Genomic DNA, 17197 nt, shown 5'->3' on the forward strand with positions numbered 1-17197 from the left:
GACATAGTGCATGGCCGCCATTTTGGATGTCAAAATGGTCATCATTTTCTAAACCGGGGCCCCCTAAAACCTATAAAACGACATCCATGACGACTTTTGAAATGAAATGAAATGAAAATCTTTATTTCAGGCAACTAATGGCCCATACATAAATACCTTAAAACTAGCATACATATTATATAAAAATATATTTTAAAAAACTAAACACTACATATCCATTATGGTTGCGATGCATTACGCAACCCCGCAGTGTCAGGGAGCCGGCCGCGGAACCGCCGAAACTTGACACCTTTCGGCCAAAACTCCTCCTTGGTGAAGGTCGCTAGATGGTCAGTCGGAACGCTCACCACAAACGAATTAAAATTCGCATTGTGTCGAGATTCCAACTTCGCGACCCTCAGGATGAATCCGGTCTTCGTTTTCACATACTTTACGATGTCATCGACCTTCGTAAGGTAATGTAGACGGGACACATACAGCAGCGTCGACGGTGTTGCAGGACGCAGCAAATGGTTCGGTCCAGTCGGTGCGGTACCACACTGATTCTGACGAGCCGGTTTTCTTCTCTTCTCCACCTTCTTGAAACCGTCCTCGTCACATCGCGACTCCCTTAGAGTCGGCTGTGATTGGTCCTTGTGAACAGGATCACGAAGGCTCTGCACCCCTTTCTTCGGCCGCTGCTTAGGCTTGGACACAGCAGGCGGCTTAGCGGCAGTACTAGCGTAGGAACGTTTCGGGATTAACGTACTCTCGCGTGACGTGCGCGTCTCCGGTGACGTAGACGGGCGGGCGGCGGGGCGCGGGTCGGCGGTCGCCTGCTCAGCAATTGCCGACGCATCCAAATTCGCGGGTTCAAAACCGCCGATGGACACATTCTGCGCAACGTGACACACGGCTATGTTAGAGGTATCTGACCTACATTCCGAATGTGCGCTACGTAATAACGCCAATTCGGAACGTAGCTCACTGATGGTATTATTAGATACCTCTAACTTAGCCTGTACTTCTGCCAGACTCGTCTTCAGGAATGTTATGTCCTTCAGCAGCCTGGTGACGTCGACGTGATCAAAGGTAACCGGCGGTAACCGGTCTAGCCGCTTCGCAACGAAGGCAGGCACGTCGTCTGGATCGGTCTCCTTGAACAGTTTTATTATGTCCTGGAGACTCTTCACGCCGCCATCCCTCCGACGGGATGGCATCTGGTCAGTTTTGCCGAGCGTCTGGAAGAGCAGCGCCTTGCCACTGCAAATGTCGTCTTCACTGAAACTTGATTTGCAGATTTGCCTGATGCTGACTTCATCCATGGTGTCTACGGCGTTCTGTACAAACGCCAGTAATTCATTCGCTATGAGTTGTTGTGAACTCATCGCGAAAAGTACGGGGCAGCGACCTAAGTCACGCCGAACGCGAATAAATATTTTATTCGATATTATGCAGTGAAGCGCGTCCGATTCCAAGCGCGCATCACACTGCACTGTGTTTTATGACATAGTGCATGGCCGCCATCTTGGAATCTAAAATGGTCATCATTTTCGAAATCTGCGCCCCCTAAAACCTATAAAACGACACCCATGACGACTTTTATGACATAGTGCATGGCCGCCATTTTGGAATCCAAAATGGTTATCATTTTCTAAATCTGCGCCCCCCAAAACCTATAAAACGACACCCATAACGACTTTTATAACATAGTGCATGGCCGCCATTTTGGATTTCAAAATGGTCATCATTTTCTAAATCGGGGCCCCCTAAAACCTATAAAACGACATCCATGACGACTTTTATGACATAGTGCATGGCCGCCATCTTGGAATCCAAAATGGTCATTATTTTCGAAATCGGCACTCCCTAAAACCTATATATCGACACCCATCTCCACTTTTATGACAAAGTGTTTTGCTACCATCTGCATGCAAGACATTTCTATTATTTTTACGTACAAAAATGGCCCCCTGTCAACTTTCAATCGAGATTTAATCGATAATTTATTCGATTAATATTCAGATTAATTCAATTTCAATCTATGTTAGGTCGGCTAAACTAATCGCGATTAAAATTTGAGAATTAACATTTTTTATTTCATTAATTAGTCGAATAAACAGTTAATCGATTAATGCCCATCTCTGACCACGGCATTTTTACACTTTGAGAATATCTGAAAACAAATCAACACAAGGAGCCATTTTGCAAATCCAGTAACAGACCAGTAACTTTGTTATTACTTTTGACAGCGCGTGTCATGTGTCAACACAGAGTCGACACAAAGTCGAAACATTGCAACTACTTTGTGACTGCAATATTTCTCATCCTTAAACCATATTTATACATCATAATTAACAATTTTCGTAGTATGTAAAGCGTTATTTCTGTTATTTAAGTATAGTATACGCATCGAAGTACTAAAAATGCTTCAAATAATATAGTTATGAACACAGGCACTGAGAAGTAAACAATTTCATTTCCGGCTAAACTAAAACAATGTGGTGGCGCGTTGATTATATTACACTTAGTTTATCAAATCACTCGAGCCGTTTAATTCCCCATAATAATTTAAGTCCTATTGTAATATAAATGCAAACAATATATAATTACGTCGTGTAATCCGTTTTAGAGATGGCGTATTAATGTCACTTATTTTTATTTAAGTATTTTTCCATCTGACAGTTTCCATTTGACAGGAACAAAATGAACGAATGAACGAATGATTTTGGCATAAAGTAGTCGCAAACCCGAAACAATGTGTGCACACGGCGACCACACTTTATGTCACTTTGTGTCATGTGTCGACCCTTCCCCATTTCTGGTAACTGTGTCGACACGGCGACGACTCTGCGACTGGAATTGTGACCGAAACAGACGGTGTCGATGTCGTAGTCAGATCGTATAATCCGCCGTATTACATTACGGCTAGCCGTTATCAAAAACAGAGGCGTTTTGAAATGCGGCGGTTCGACGATTAGCCGGATTGTCATTGCGATACGTTCTTCAATAAGGCGGCCAACGTTTAGCCGCATCGTACTACTATTTTAGATTGTAGAGTGACCAGTTCTTTCGGTCGCCTACGTAACCGGAGTTTGACAATATTTGCAATTTAATTTATTTTTAACATGGTCCCACCGCACTACATGTGTTTCTTTTCCAAAACATTTCCTTCACAACTTAAATAGACGGAGCCCCGCAAGCGGGGCTCCTATTTCTGGGCGGTTTGCCCTTCGGGCATCTGAAGCTACCTAACGAACCTAACCTACTTACCTACCTACGCTTTTTTCCCCAAAGTGTAATGTTTTCACGGACGTCTCACTAAATCAATAGGTAGGTAGGTTAGGTTCGTTAGGTAGCTTCAGATGCCCGAAGGGCAAACCGCTCAGAAATAGGAGCTCCGCGAAGCGGGGCTCCGTCTAGTTAAGTTGCGAAAGAAATGTTTTTTGAAAAGAAACAGTCCGACGAACTCCAGATTTGATGGACACCCCAGCGTTTGTCAGGCAGCGCCACGGGTGTTAAAAATGGGAACTAAAAACTGTCAAAGCGGCGGCTAATGACTCGCTGTATTACATTACGGCTAGCCGTGTTGAAGAACGTATGACGCCGAATACATTCCGGCGGATTCTCATTCAGCCGCATTCAATCGGGCTAATCGTTAAACCGCCGCATTTCAAAACGCCCCTGTTTTTGAAAACGGCTAGCCGTAATGTAATACGGCGGATTATACGATCCGACTGCGACATCGACACCGCGTCGTAACGGCGACTGGAAATGGTTGTATGGGAGGCCTTCATATCAAATTATTCTCGATTTTACGAGATTCTGAAAAGTCAATTATTTTTAAAGCTTTAGCATGTCATTCAAGATTCAACCCTTTTCAAGCCACAGACCTCTCTCTAGAAGGTTCTACAAAAAAGAATGACATATTCAAACTAATAGTCACGTTTTAGGCACTCATTTCAAGACGAGTTATATTTTCGAAAGTGAAGTCTAATATCAACTTTACCAATGTTTAAATGCCTGCAAAGGCGTTATGACGCACGGATGTAAGGGTGTATTCCACTCGGTATTATTACCTTCTTTTTCGTTCTTTGGTTTATTATTTAATATTTAATGGGACAATCTAATAATACGAAGTTGTTAACTAAATACATGATTCAGTCCTATGTAAAGAGCATAAAATAATTTAAAATATTGGGTTTACTATTTCGGGTTTTACAGAAAAACCGGTTCCGAGCCCTGATTCCACTTGTCCAATGTGCATTGCGATTCGCTCTCTCATTAAGCAAAATGTGAGATGCAATACACATTGTACAAATTAATTGGACAGATAGAATACCACCACCACAGCACCACCCTAAGGAAGGCCGCTTTAATGCCTATGACGTCATTAATTTGCGTCATCGCCCAACCTAGATGTGTCACTTCCAAATTAATGTAAATATAAGCTTAAATGTTCATATTTGCAGCACGCCGTTTTAAGGGATTACTTTGAAAACATCCCCAAGCTTTAAGACGCTTAATATTACAGGAATAGACCGGTTTTTTCGTTGTCTTTTTTCACTGATTTCTTTTTATTTCATTATTCCGAACACGCATTCCGAAGTATTCATTATTAAGAATCATCATGAAATCATACTTTTTACCCGACTTTGTAGGACTTTAGAAACCATAAAATATGCCAGGATATACCGGGTGTGGCCTGTAACACGCCAATTAAAACATAGATTGTACTCCTCAAACGCCAATCCGCATTGGGCTAGCGTGGGGACTATAGCCCAAGCCCTCTCGCGTATGAGAGGAGGCCTGTGCCCAGCAGTGGGACGTATATAGGCTGAAATGATGATGATGACTCCTCAAACGGTGACACTTTTGTTCAACAACTTTTAAAAATTATGAAGTAATTAGACTCCCTATTTTTCATACAAAATAAATATTATCTTCAATGGACGCCATCGCCACGTCATATCATTGTGATTGACGTTGCTTGTCACGCCTTAAACATAACAAAATTCGCAATACATTGCGTCTTAGAATAAACTTTAAAGTGTATTAAAAATCAAACCACAAGTTATTTTTAAAACTTGCTGAAGAAAGGTTGGTCAGTATGAGGAGTACAGCCTACAGTTTAATTTTTTGCTCGTATTACAGGCCACACCCGGTATAACGATTAAAAGTTAATTCGCAATTATTCCCAATAAAAATTGCCTAGTTAATTTGTTACGCTGTCCGGTCTTTTTTTATTTTTTTAGTTTACAATTCCAGTACAAAAGTTCTTGCTAATGCATATTGTTAGGTACAAAAGCCGAAAACAACAACACACAGCCGCACCAATTAAAATCATACCACGTTAACACGAAATGTTCGCCCGAGGTTCGAAAGACAAATCAGGACTGGTGATTCCGATGCCTACTCAGTTTACTGCTTGAGGTCCACAAGTATACCTTACCTACCCACAAATAAGTGATAAATCAAGCAAATCGGGTCTCGATGTCAATGTTAACTGTTTAGCTAAAGCAATACACGTATTTCGTTTGGTTTGACGTAAATAAATGTATTTTCTTTCCTTCTAATACGATGGCAATAGCTGCTGGTTCTCTATTTTCATTTCAATAATATTTTCATAACGTACTGAATACACCACTAGTATGACCATTGAGAGAATGCCTTGCCTCCTTGCAGAATATTTTTCTTATTTTGTAAAATGTTTATTTTGATACAATTATAGAAAACATACAACATAGCATGTGATATAAAATTTATTTTTATAGATTATGATTTTATGATATGTGTACTGTGTAGGTATCTACTATTTAAATAAAAGTAAACAAAATCTACCGTCAAATGGCTCCTTAAGCCAGTTGAGGGTAAATGCATGGTATAATAATATACTCCGCCTGGTACTCTATTCCGAGATTCGCGTATGACCTAACTGACACGGGCCTACGTCATCATGCTGTTTACAGGTTCTCAAACTTTAAAATGTGGGAGAATTTTAACCAACGGTGAAAATTATTTTAACGGCATTAATTTTAAGTTATTCATGTAGAAACATAGTAAAATAAAACAAATCTAATGTATTAAATTAAACTTTATTTATCTATACAAGACAAACGTTTGAAAAACTAATTCACAGTTACACATTAATTACCAAGCTTACGACGTGAAAAGTTTGGAAAACACTGCGACTGCTGACACTGAGCGAGAAGGAAATAACAATTAACACGCGTTCGACAAGGATGACGGTCAGTGCATGAAGTTATCTATAATAGATCCGAATTGTCAAATGTGACAGCGCTATCTTGTGTTGCCAGTAATGTAAACAGAATTACCCGAACGTCTGAAATTTCTTTTGTGAATCGGAAGATATTGCTAACGAATAATTAAAAATGACGTGTTATTGTAAAATTTAAGATAAAATACATATAAATGAAAATTATAAAATGATAAAGAAATATTTTAACTTATTAACCATAGGTATAATGTACCCATGTAACATGTTATGTTGAAATAAAGTGGCAATGTTATTGTGACGTAGGCCCGTGTCACTCTGGGAATAGAAGACCATGTTTTATTAGACCATGGGTAAATGAAAACATTACATGATCAAATAATGTATGTAGGTTAAAGTCAGTGACTGATCCAGGCGCTTTTGTATTTGGTTGGTTAACCAATAAATGTTATAACTACCCGAAAATGTACAAATTGTTCGTTTACTTTTTATTTAAATCTAAAGATACAGACTATAAGCTAAGAAACTAAACGAAATAACACCTATAGTACCTAAACGTAAAACAAGATCCCATCTTCCCCACCACCAATGCGGTTGACGCAATGGGAATGTTACCGCCTGAAGCCTGATTCACGCCGCTCGAAAATTAAAAAAAGAAATTTGTGCGAAAATACGTCAGTAATTTTCAGTATGTGCATGAGCACTGGAAATTTCGCTGATTAAAGAATGCTTCGAGTAATTTACTGGTGAATTTGCGTAGCAAGCGTATTTTGACTTCTTGCTCACTAAACTCGGATAAAATATCAACCGAGAAACAGATTAAAATTATAAAATGAATTAGCTTTGAATGCGGATTTTTTTAAAGGTTTTTAGTAAATGCAGTCACATTCGCAATGGTTAGACAAATTTATTAACCTGGCTCAGGCAACGAGCATCGCGTCATTCGCAGTAAGTAGTATTAAGGTGTTTGTGGTGGTCTACAGACAGATGGTGAACAGACAGAACAGCTTTATAACAAAACTTCCGTGAGACACAGACATATTAATAGACAGAACAGCGTCAGAATTTTGACGTGAATCTCATATCTATTAGGTATGCATACAACTGCCTTTATAGAAGAGTGACACCTCTTAAGCTTATCTTGCAGTACAGGCTACATAGAAAAGCAACCGCCTCTGCATAAAATATACAATACAACTTCTCGTTGCACATCATATTTCATAAAATAAACTAATTACACGACTATGAGGGAATCTTGTAAACTAAAATTGGTTTAAAAACGTAATTAAAATAGTACCTCATGTGAGATTTTCAGAAGACGTAGTAAATTAACTTTCGCTGGAACACGAGACTTGCCTGCTGCTTTATATTTCGTTAAAACTTTACAGTTACTGTGCCACAAATTAGGTGAAACTTGACTGGCAAGTCTCATTTCATATGAATCAGATCAACATATTTTAAACAACTTCAAAATTGCAAAAGTACCTTTAAAATTTGCAAGTTCTTTAAAGTTTTCTATTCGATGGCATCTTTATTTTTAATACTAGGTTTTTAAATAAACAGGACACCCTCTTTTTCTGAGGTTTTAAATTAATCTAATTGTACATCGAGTCCTATAAGATTGCAACAAAGATCTTCAAATAAGTACCTATAAAAAACATATTGATTTCTTCACGGCTTTCGGTATCTTCTCGCGTGTAAGGTTAAGAACCGGTGGTAGTTCCTTGATATTTATTTAAATAAGTGCATTGTAATGTGCCTAAATTGAAGAACAAAGATTTTCATTTTCTTTCTTGGAAGTATTTCTCGAACCTTCATAGCACGGGTTTAGGCCATTTAAAAGCTGAAGAAACGGGAATGAGGATCAACTGCGGGGCCCGTGTTCAAATTTCAGGTACCTAAATTTGGATTTTGTAAGGTTAATTTAAGACTCAACGCTATTATTATTTATAGCCTTGGTCGACACAACCCGACTGTTCGGATTACGAAATATGGAAGAGATATAAATCCCATTATCTCGAAAATAATTTAAGTGCATGTGAGAAATGGATTTCCCTCATTTTTCGGTAATTGCTTTCTGCCAGACTCATTATATTCAGTTCAGTTCAATAACAATGGTAAGTGACAGATTTAACAATCAGATTAATATCTGGAAGCATTTAATTATCTCTTTAATATTAATAAAAACCCAAGATTCAAGATTTCATGCCCATTTCTACTGCCTTATTTGAATGTCACTTGAAGAACCATAAATACCATAACAATACCTACTATTTTTTCTTTTTTATTCCATTTAAAAATATATTTACGTTTTTAATTTATTGCATATTCAATAAGTAGACATGAATATATAAGATAAATAGAGCGTGTGTTGTTTTAAGTTATTTTCACCGCACCAGCTCAGAAAGGCTTACTTTGCACTTCAAAAACTGATAGCAAAGTTGCATTTTATTCACATGTGAGCCAAAGTAATCAAATGCAAATTTTGAGTTGTTTTCTTATGTTTGCTGGTAGAATTGACTTTTAAATGATGATTTTGGATGATAAATATTTAATAACATTCATTTGGATTTGATTTGGTTTGATTTTGTTTGATATTTTACATTTAATATTTGCTTCGGGTTGGTGTGGTGAAAAATGTTGTGTTTCACACGGGGGTAAATTTAACCCTCGTGCTTTGAAACCCTCGCAACGCTCAAGATTCCATTTTTCGAACCACTCGCTACGGGTGTCAATATTAGCACGAGCGGTTAAACAACAATTATGCCCCCCTGTAAAACAAATAACTATTTTGCTTTTATAAAATACTACATATAAGAATAAGAATAAGAATAAATAAAATAAGAATAAATTTATTATCAAAAGAACACATAACAGAGTATGGCAGGGGTCTCCGCACTAGGCTACGCCTGTATCGCGGGGAACCAGTTACAGTTTAAATAAGAGATCTTAGTTACACAATCAAGTCCAGTAATATCTTAGGTATGTTTTTGATATAATATAACAGACTTAAAATGAGAACTTATAACATACTTATAAGTAAGAAAAAGATATACATTTCTATGGCAAAACATGAAAAATAAACCTAAATTATTTTAACTAAAATATCTTCTGTCTCGGCATAGTTAAGTGATTGTAAAAAAATAAATAGGAGTTTCTTTGCTTCGACGATGGTGCAGTCTTTAAGGTTGCAGTGTTTAAGCATGGCGTTGTAAGTGGTTACTCGGATTCGTTCACCAAAACGTTTACCAAAGACGGAACGTACTTCTGGAATCGGTAAGTTAAAGACACGTTTTTTAATTAAAGAACTATAGCAATGTAATAATTTTGAGAATTTGTGAGTGTGTAAAGAAATTTTCATTAAAAATAATTGACGTACGGTTAAGACGTTTGCTTGAGCATAGAGATCAATGGTTGGAAATCGAAAGGGCTTTTTAAGTATCACTTTTAAAACAGAACGTTGAGCCCTTTCAATTTCTAGCATAAAAGTCTTTGCTGCACTTCCCCAAACTGTGATGCAATAGCTAATTACAGACTGACAGAGCGCGGTGTAAACCATTTTAAGTATAGAATAATCGGCAGAGTTACGTAGCTTTTTGAAAATATAAATGGACTTTCTTATTCTGGTAGAGAGTTTATGTATGTGGTTTTTAAAGTTCAGTTTTTCATCAACTAAAAGACCAAGATATTTTATAACATCAGTATTCTGAATGGAATCGCAGTTACATGAGTTAGAAGTAGGGTAGTCTGTGCATGAATGGATTTTTATAATAGGAGGAAGGAGTGGTTTAGATAGGGCGGTTTTATAGAAACAAAGGAATTTAGTTTTTTTGCAGTTCAGGGTTAGAAGGTTGGAACGGAACCAGTCAGATGCAATTTTCATACCCTTTTCTGTAGTAGCGATTGTGTTCTTCCAGCATGTGTCATTAAAAAGTATAACGGTATCGTCTGCGTAACAGAGAATTTCAGACTTAGGAATTGTTAAATTTAGAACTTCATTCATGTAAACCGTAAAAAGGGTGGGACCAAGAATACTTCCTTGCGGAACACCGAATTTAATATTTTCTGTCGAACTAGTAAAGGAACCTACTCTGACAAGTTGCCTTCTCCCTGTCAAGTAACTTTCGAACCACGACAGCGGGATACCGTGTATCCCTAGATTTTGTAGTTTGCGGAGCAAGATCGGTATCGACACGGTATCAAAGGCTTTAGCCAGATCCAAAAAGACGCCAATACATTTTAGATTTTTGTCTAAATATGATGAGATTAGGTTGACGAGAGTTGATGTGGCATCTTCCGTGGATTTATTCCGCCTAAACCCGAACTGTCTATCCGATAAGAGGTTGTAGCTCTCAAGATACTTGACTAGGCGAGTGTTAACTATTTTTTCTAAAATTTTTGAGAATGCGCTGAGCAGCGATATCGGTCTGTAATTACTGGGAATTGTTTTTGGGCCTTCTTTGTGTATAGGAGTAACGGATGCTATTTTCCATTGGTCCGGAAAACAACCAGAACCAAGGCTTAGGTTGTAGATATGGGTTAGTGGCACAATAATATAATTTTTAACACACTTTAATAGCTGGTTTGTAATCCCGTCGAGGCCTGGTGCACTGTCGACTTTTAGTTGCATGATAATAGCTTCAACTTCATTAAAATCAGTAGGTTGCATAAAGAAGGACTTGTCCGTGCAAGCGCTTAGTTTAATATTATTGGCTAGGCCTTCTTCTGACTTTCCGGATTGTGACATAATTTTATTAGCTAGGTTTTGACCCACGGATGCGAAAAATCTATTACAGTTATTTAGAGACTGCTCGGGATGAGTTTGAGTTGTAGATATGAGTTCTGTAGGTATAGTGTTTTTTTTGTTGATGTTACATATAGTTTTAACAACTTTCCACAGTTTCTTCGTGTTATGATTATTGGTAGAAAGCTCTTGTTTTTCGTGTTGTTCTTTGAGTTTTTTAAGGAGATTATTGCAGAAGTTTTTGTAGCGGATATAGGTTAGCTGAAGCACTGCATCATGAGGATATTGTTTTGATTTTAAATGTAGCTTATCACGATGTTTAGCACAGCGGAGGAGTCCTGGCGTCATCCAGGGTTTAAGCGTGAATTTGGACCGGGGAATCTTTACTGGCTTCGAGTTAATTTCTACAGCCTGCTGGATAGTGGTCATAAACGTGCTAGTTGCGACATTCAGATCAGATTCACCTAACACTTCGGTCCAATCTGTTGTTGAAAGCTCCTGAGCGATGCCTTCGTAATCAGTTACTGTTTTAGTTCTATCTGGTTTTGCGTTTAGTGACAATTTTGGTTGGTTTAGTTGACAGCTTTGTGATCAGTAATGTTAAGCTCACACACCAGACCAGTTACTGAGCGATGCGTTCTTACGAACACATGATCCAGGCATATATAGTTGTATTGTCTAGGGAGTAAAAACTACTAGCAACTATCATTTATTATTCCCGAATACAGGATTTGTACTCATCAATATTTATGTACCTACCTATAATACCCTGATTTGAATACTGTGAGAAGTAGTCGAACGCGCTCTCTGCATTAATCGCGCCTCACATGATTTTTTTAGGCGGTGTCTACATCTAGGGTTATAAATAGAAACGTAATAGTAGGTAAGTAGTAAAAGATGAAATATTTTAATGGTGGTAAAAGGTTAACCAACCTGCGCTTTGCCGACGTCCTGTTCTCCCACACCGCATCCCAACTCGAACAAATGCTCCAAGAACTTTGCATGGCAAGCCTTGAAGTCGGACTCTCCATGAATAGATCCAAGACACAGTTGATGACCAACCGCGCGAAACGTAGTGTAATGGTAGATGGGCGGGATATGCAGTATGTCGACGAGTATATCTACTTGGGCCAGTTCTGTTAGTGTCCTTCGACAACAGGCAGTTCAAAGAAATTGATCGCCGTATCGCAAACGCCTGGAAGAGCTTCTGGTCCATGAAGACGCTAATGAAGGGCAACCTTCCACTCACTTTAAAGCGCAAACTCCTCGACATGTGTATCCTGCCTATCCTCACCTACGGCGCCCAAACATGGTCTCAAACTGAAAAAGAAAAGTCCAGACTCGAGGTTTGCCAGAGAGCAATGGAACGCAGCATACTGGGTGTTCGTAGAACCGACCGTATTAGAAACACCGAACTGCGTTCCAAAACTGGCATTGTGGATGTGGGCATGAAGGCCGCAATGCTGAAATGGGACTGGGCACTGGGCAGGGCACATCTGCCGAATGCACCTAGAACGCTGGGCCAAAGTAGGTATCCACGGAGTGGATCCCACAGGATGGATCTCGGGGCAGAGGAAGACCCAAACGTAGATGGCTGGACAACCTCGATACATTCTGTGTGGAGTGGCGGGAGTGTGCATTAGATAGAGACAAGTGGCGGGAAAGAGGGGAGGCCTTTGCCCAGCAGTGGGACACACTAATAGGCCATTTAAAAAAAATGTGGCGTTCGGATGTCAACTGCATTACTGTTGCGCCATGCATCGTTGTTGAAATGACTGTCGTTCGTCGCCGTATTACTTACTGCCGCAACTATGACATTAATTCCATCACTCAATGTTGACATTGTCAATGCAGACATGTAAAGTCCAGGGGCCTATTTCTCGTACGTTACAAGTTCACAACTCTACAAGCTTATATTTAAAATTTCATTGTACAAGTGTGTTTTAATTCTGTTTCTCGTAGATTCCTACGATTACTACAAGTGCTACAAGGCGGCTGTCTAAAGTTAGAAAATAGGTTTGTTTACTATGCAAAAAGGAAATGCAATGGCCATTATAAATGTTATCTTAATGTCAATGTCACTGTTATGCATCATAATCTTAATAAGAGGAAAATAAAATGGCTGACTTGTGTTTTCGGAATATACAAGCGTATAATAATACAAGTAGTAATGAAAAGCGTTTCTCAAAATTATCAATTACAAGTGTAAAATCAAACTCAGTTTCGTTAGTCACTCTATGAATGTTTACAAGCTTCAGGGTGGGTCAGTTTTTTTTTTATAATACTGGTGAATTCGTTATAAAATTATTATGTTATTAGTCATTTACTGGTTCTTTCCCAATTATAATAATTTCATAGGAATGAGTTTACTGTTTTTTTTGGAGAATAAAAGCTAAATTTAAATAATATTACTGATTTTAACGAAGTGCATTCAAATCTTACACGTTTTAGATCTTAAAAATGCATTATCTTCATTTATTTATTAATCGATTTTTACCAAAAACGCATATTAGCAGTTTATAGAGACTCCTCATTATTTCGTGATAAGTCACAAGCTACAAGTATAAAGTACAGCTTTTGAGAAACGAAATTACTATTTTAGTATATAATATCTACTAGTGGTTGTCAACTTGTGAAACAACAACACTTGTGAAAACTCTTTTTCTCAAAAATGGACGGCAAAGTCGACTTTGCCGTTTAAAAAATAGGTCGCGAAGCGCGTAGTTTATGGTCAGTCAAAAATTAAAAAGTTAAAAACATTGCAGTCTCGATTTTGGGACTGCAATGTTGCATACAAATTCCATTATTTGTCGAGTTCCAAACTTTTTAAAAGTTGAAATGGCCATATCAAATGAAGGCACAGGCCCATTAAACAGCCAAACAGATGATTAGTACCGCGACTATTTAGCTGTCTCAAATAGGTTGACGTATTTTCGGCAGAAAATACACTTCTATTTTTTTATTAAAAAAATAAAAAGGCGGCAAAGCTAATTTTTTCAATTGTTTCTACTTTTTTCTGTGAATATATATACGTAAGAACGTTGCTTTTGTAAAATATTTCTATGATATTTATACTTCTTGCACCATTTTTGAGAAAAGCACTATATATGACTCGGCTGGAAGGCTACTTGCTGGCTTCGGATTCAATTAAACGGACTCCCAAGGTCGTCCGTTTAAAACGAATCCTCAGCCTGCAAGTAGCTACTTCCGAGCCTCGACAATAATGTACTATTTTTCTCAAAAATGGACGGCAAAGTCGACTTTGCCGTTTAAAAAATAGGTCGCGAAGCGCGTAGTTTATGGTCAGTCAAAAATTAAAAAGTTAAAAACATTGCAGTCTCGATTTTGGGACTGCAATGTTGCATACAAATTCCATTATTTGTCGAGTTCCAAACTTTTTAAAAGTTGAAATGGCCATATCAAACGAAGGCACAGGCCCATTAAACAGCCAAACAGATGATTAGTACCGCGACTATTTAGCTGTCTCAAATAGGTTGGCGTATTTTCGGCAGAAAAATACATTTCTATTTTTTTATTAAAAAAATAAAAAGGCGGCAAAGCAATTTTTTTCAATTGTTTCTACTTTTTTCTGTGAAAATATATACGTAAGAACGTTGCTTTTGTAAAATATTTCTATGATACTTATATTTCTTGCACCATTTTTGAGAAAAGCACTATATATGACTCGACTGGAAGGCTACTTGCTGGCTTCGGATTCAATTAAACGGACTCCCAAGGTCGTCCGTTTAAAACGAATCCTCAGCCTGCAAGTAGCTACTTCCGAGCCTCGACAATAATGTACTATTATCCCCGCTCTTGTAACAATTATACATTTACGTTAAACGGAAACTTGTAAAAAATATTGAAATACAAGCGTTACCATAGATACACACTTGTATTACAAGACTTGTAACGTACGAGAAATAGGCCCCTGCTATCGCTTTACAAGAGCTAATAAAATCACAGTACACTGTCTTGTACTAACCGTACAATTTTAGTCGTATTACCTTGCTCCTAATACCTTGATACTGGCGAAATTGTCCCACTGGGCTAAAGCCATAATTTTAAAAGAATGAATGAATGTAAAATGTGTGTTGTATAGCATAGTAAACATCCGTATTAAAGATTATGTAAGACACACGAATGTTTTTCTCACTATACGCACATATTTACGAGTAAAATCTAAAAATATACTCTTACTAAACTAACTAGTTCATTATCTTGGCATTGAAATACATTCGCGTAATATGTTTATATTTTCTGTAATAAGACTGGTAATTGATTTATTGAGTGCGAAAACTTTTTATACATGTCGGGAATTGTGGGCGTATCATACTATCGGCAGCACATCAGAACCTTCAATCGTGGATGACGAGGGCCTTCAATGAAATACGATGTTCAACTCACAATCTTTACTGCACAAGACTCATTACAAATCACAGCACACGTTACGTTTCTTATCTTAAGCAAACCAGTGGATTAGACCCAGGAGCCGCCACAGACGTCATCTTCTCCCGTTCGTTCTCATCGTGCTCCTTCTGAAGATTGATTGACAGCATAACTTCAATTGTTCTGGACTTCAATTGTTTTAAGAGCGCACTCTATGACGTCTTGGCGGAACTGCGTCGAACGCCACTCAAGTGTACGTAACACCCTAGTTTGCTCTATTTGTCAAGGTTTGCATGACAAAACGCCTCTTGAAGGCGATAGATGGCACATTTCAGCCATTCTCCGACACGGCCAACCTGACATTGTACGGGTCCCTCCGTACGTTATCCATCCCCCTTTATGATTTTCACTGGTAGACTAGAGCGAAGATGAGATCTTCTTCTCCCAAAAGAGTCTGTAGAGCGCAGATCATCTGCACCACCACGGCATCCTGACATTGTATGCATCACTGCATACATCTGCGGACAGAATACAACAATCTGAGGTATCTAAGCTCATTGCTCGGCCTACCTGACCAAAGTAAGTTCCTCCATAACTTTTGGATACTGACAGGCAACTCAACTCAACTCTTTCAATAACACGCACATAGATCATTGTTGTGAATGAACAAGTTCAGCATCAGTAGCATCACGATATTCAATCAGGCCATATTTCAACGGAAATGGGGTAGAGATACATTTCGAACAATTCATTAAGAGACTTAAAATGCAACAGCGTGAAAATAATATCACCATAATCCAAACAGCGTGAAAATAATATCACTTCTGATGTCGGGAATTGTGGGCGTATCATACTATCGGCAGCACATCAGAACCTTCAATCGTGGATGACGAGGGCCTTCAATGAAATACGATGTTCAACTCACAATCTTTACTGCACAAGACTCATTACAAATCACAGCACACGTTACGTTTCTTATCTTAAGCAAACCAGTGGATTAGACCCAGGAGCCGCCACAGACGTCATCTTCTCCCGTTCGTTCTCATCGTGCTCCTTCTGAAGATTGATTGACAGCATAACTTCAATTGTTCTGGACTTCAATTGTTTTAAGAGCGCACTCTATGACGTCTTGGCGGAACTGCGTCGAACGCCACTCAAGTGTACGTAACACCCTAGTTTGCTCTATTTGTCAAGGTTTGCATGACAAAACGCCTCTTGAAGGCGATAGATGGCACATTTCAGCCATTCTCCGACATACATATACGTTTGTGTTAGTAAAAGTATGATTTATGGGATGTTGAAAACTCATTAATTAGTGAGATTATGACGTCATTGCGCTATACTTAATAGGCGTCATTCAAGACTCTATTTCTAACTAAAACTCTAGGTATGGCCTTGGCTACAGCAGCGAGACATTTACCCCCTTAATCCTAAAACTTCACAGCCTCAATTAGTTAATTTATGATTTATGTAGTGTTGTGTTCCTGATGGTTAGTAAGGTCTCCCGTGCTCTGAAAGACCAGGGATCGGAACCGGTTTTTTGCAAAAACTTCGAAATAACCATGTTTTTTGAATTATTTTATACTCAAAATGTAGGACTCAGTTGTGTATTTAGGTAACGAGCATAGTCTAATAAAACATGGTCTTCTCTTCCCAGAGTGACACAAGCCTACGTCACAATAACATTGCCGCTTTATATAGCGCTATCGCATATTATCATATAGCGCTATCGCATGATGAGTTGATGACGTAGGCTTGTGTCAGTCACGTGACCACGAAAAGACGGGATGAGAGTACCAGGCGGAGTATATTATTATACCATGGGTCGAGGTAGTTCTTCGTAGTATTAG

The 17197-nt window shown here is 38.5% G+C and overlaps 2 protein-coding genes across 2 annotated transcripts; one reads left to right on the forward strand and one right to left on the reverse strand.

Moving 5' to 3' along the window:
- Positions 1–227: 227 nt before the first annotated feature.
- LOC134792331 (uncharacterized) lies at positions 228–9773 on the reverse strand (the record flags this gene model as incomplete). Its single annotated transcript, XM_063763600.1, has 2 exons — positions 9755–9773; positions 228–1390 (listed from the first exon to the last, which is right to left on the reverse strand). Coding segments are annotated over exons 1-2 (1182 nt in total), but the record flags the coding sequence as incomplete, so codon positions are not given.
- Positions 9774–12172: 2399 nt separating this feature from the next.
- Positions 12173–12961, forward strand: LOC134792332 (uncharacterized). Its single transcript, XM_063763601.1, has 2 exons — positions 12173–12485; positions 12921–12961. The coding sequence occupies exons 1-2, from the start codon at positions 12173–12175 to the stop codon at positions 12959–12961; spliced, it is 354 nt and encodes a 117-aa protein (XP_063619671.1).
- The last annotated feature ends 4236 nt before the right edge of the window (positions 12962–17197 follow it).

This window comes from Cydia splendana, chromosome 7 (assembly GCF_910591565.1).
Source record: "Cydia splendana chromosome 7, ilCydSple1.2, whole genome shotgun sequence".
Lineage (NCBI taxonomy): Eukaryota > Metazoa > Arthropoda > Insecta > Lepidoptera > Tortricidae > Cydia > Cydia splendana.

Bases quoted from the DNA above. Each gene is read 5' to 3' on its own strand.
- LOC134792332 (XM_063763601.1), top strand. From the start codon at position 12,173: ATGAAGACGCTAATGAAGGGCAACCTTCCACTCACTTTAAAGCGCAAA. The intron at 12,486-12,920 runs GTAGGTATCCAC...TGTTTCTCGTAG, and splicing joins ACCTAGAACGCTGGGCCAAA to ATTCCTACGATTACTACAAG.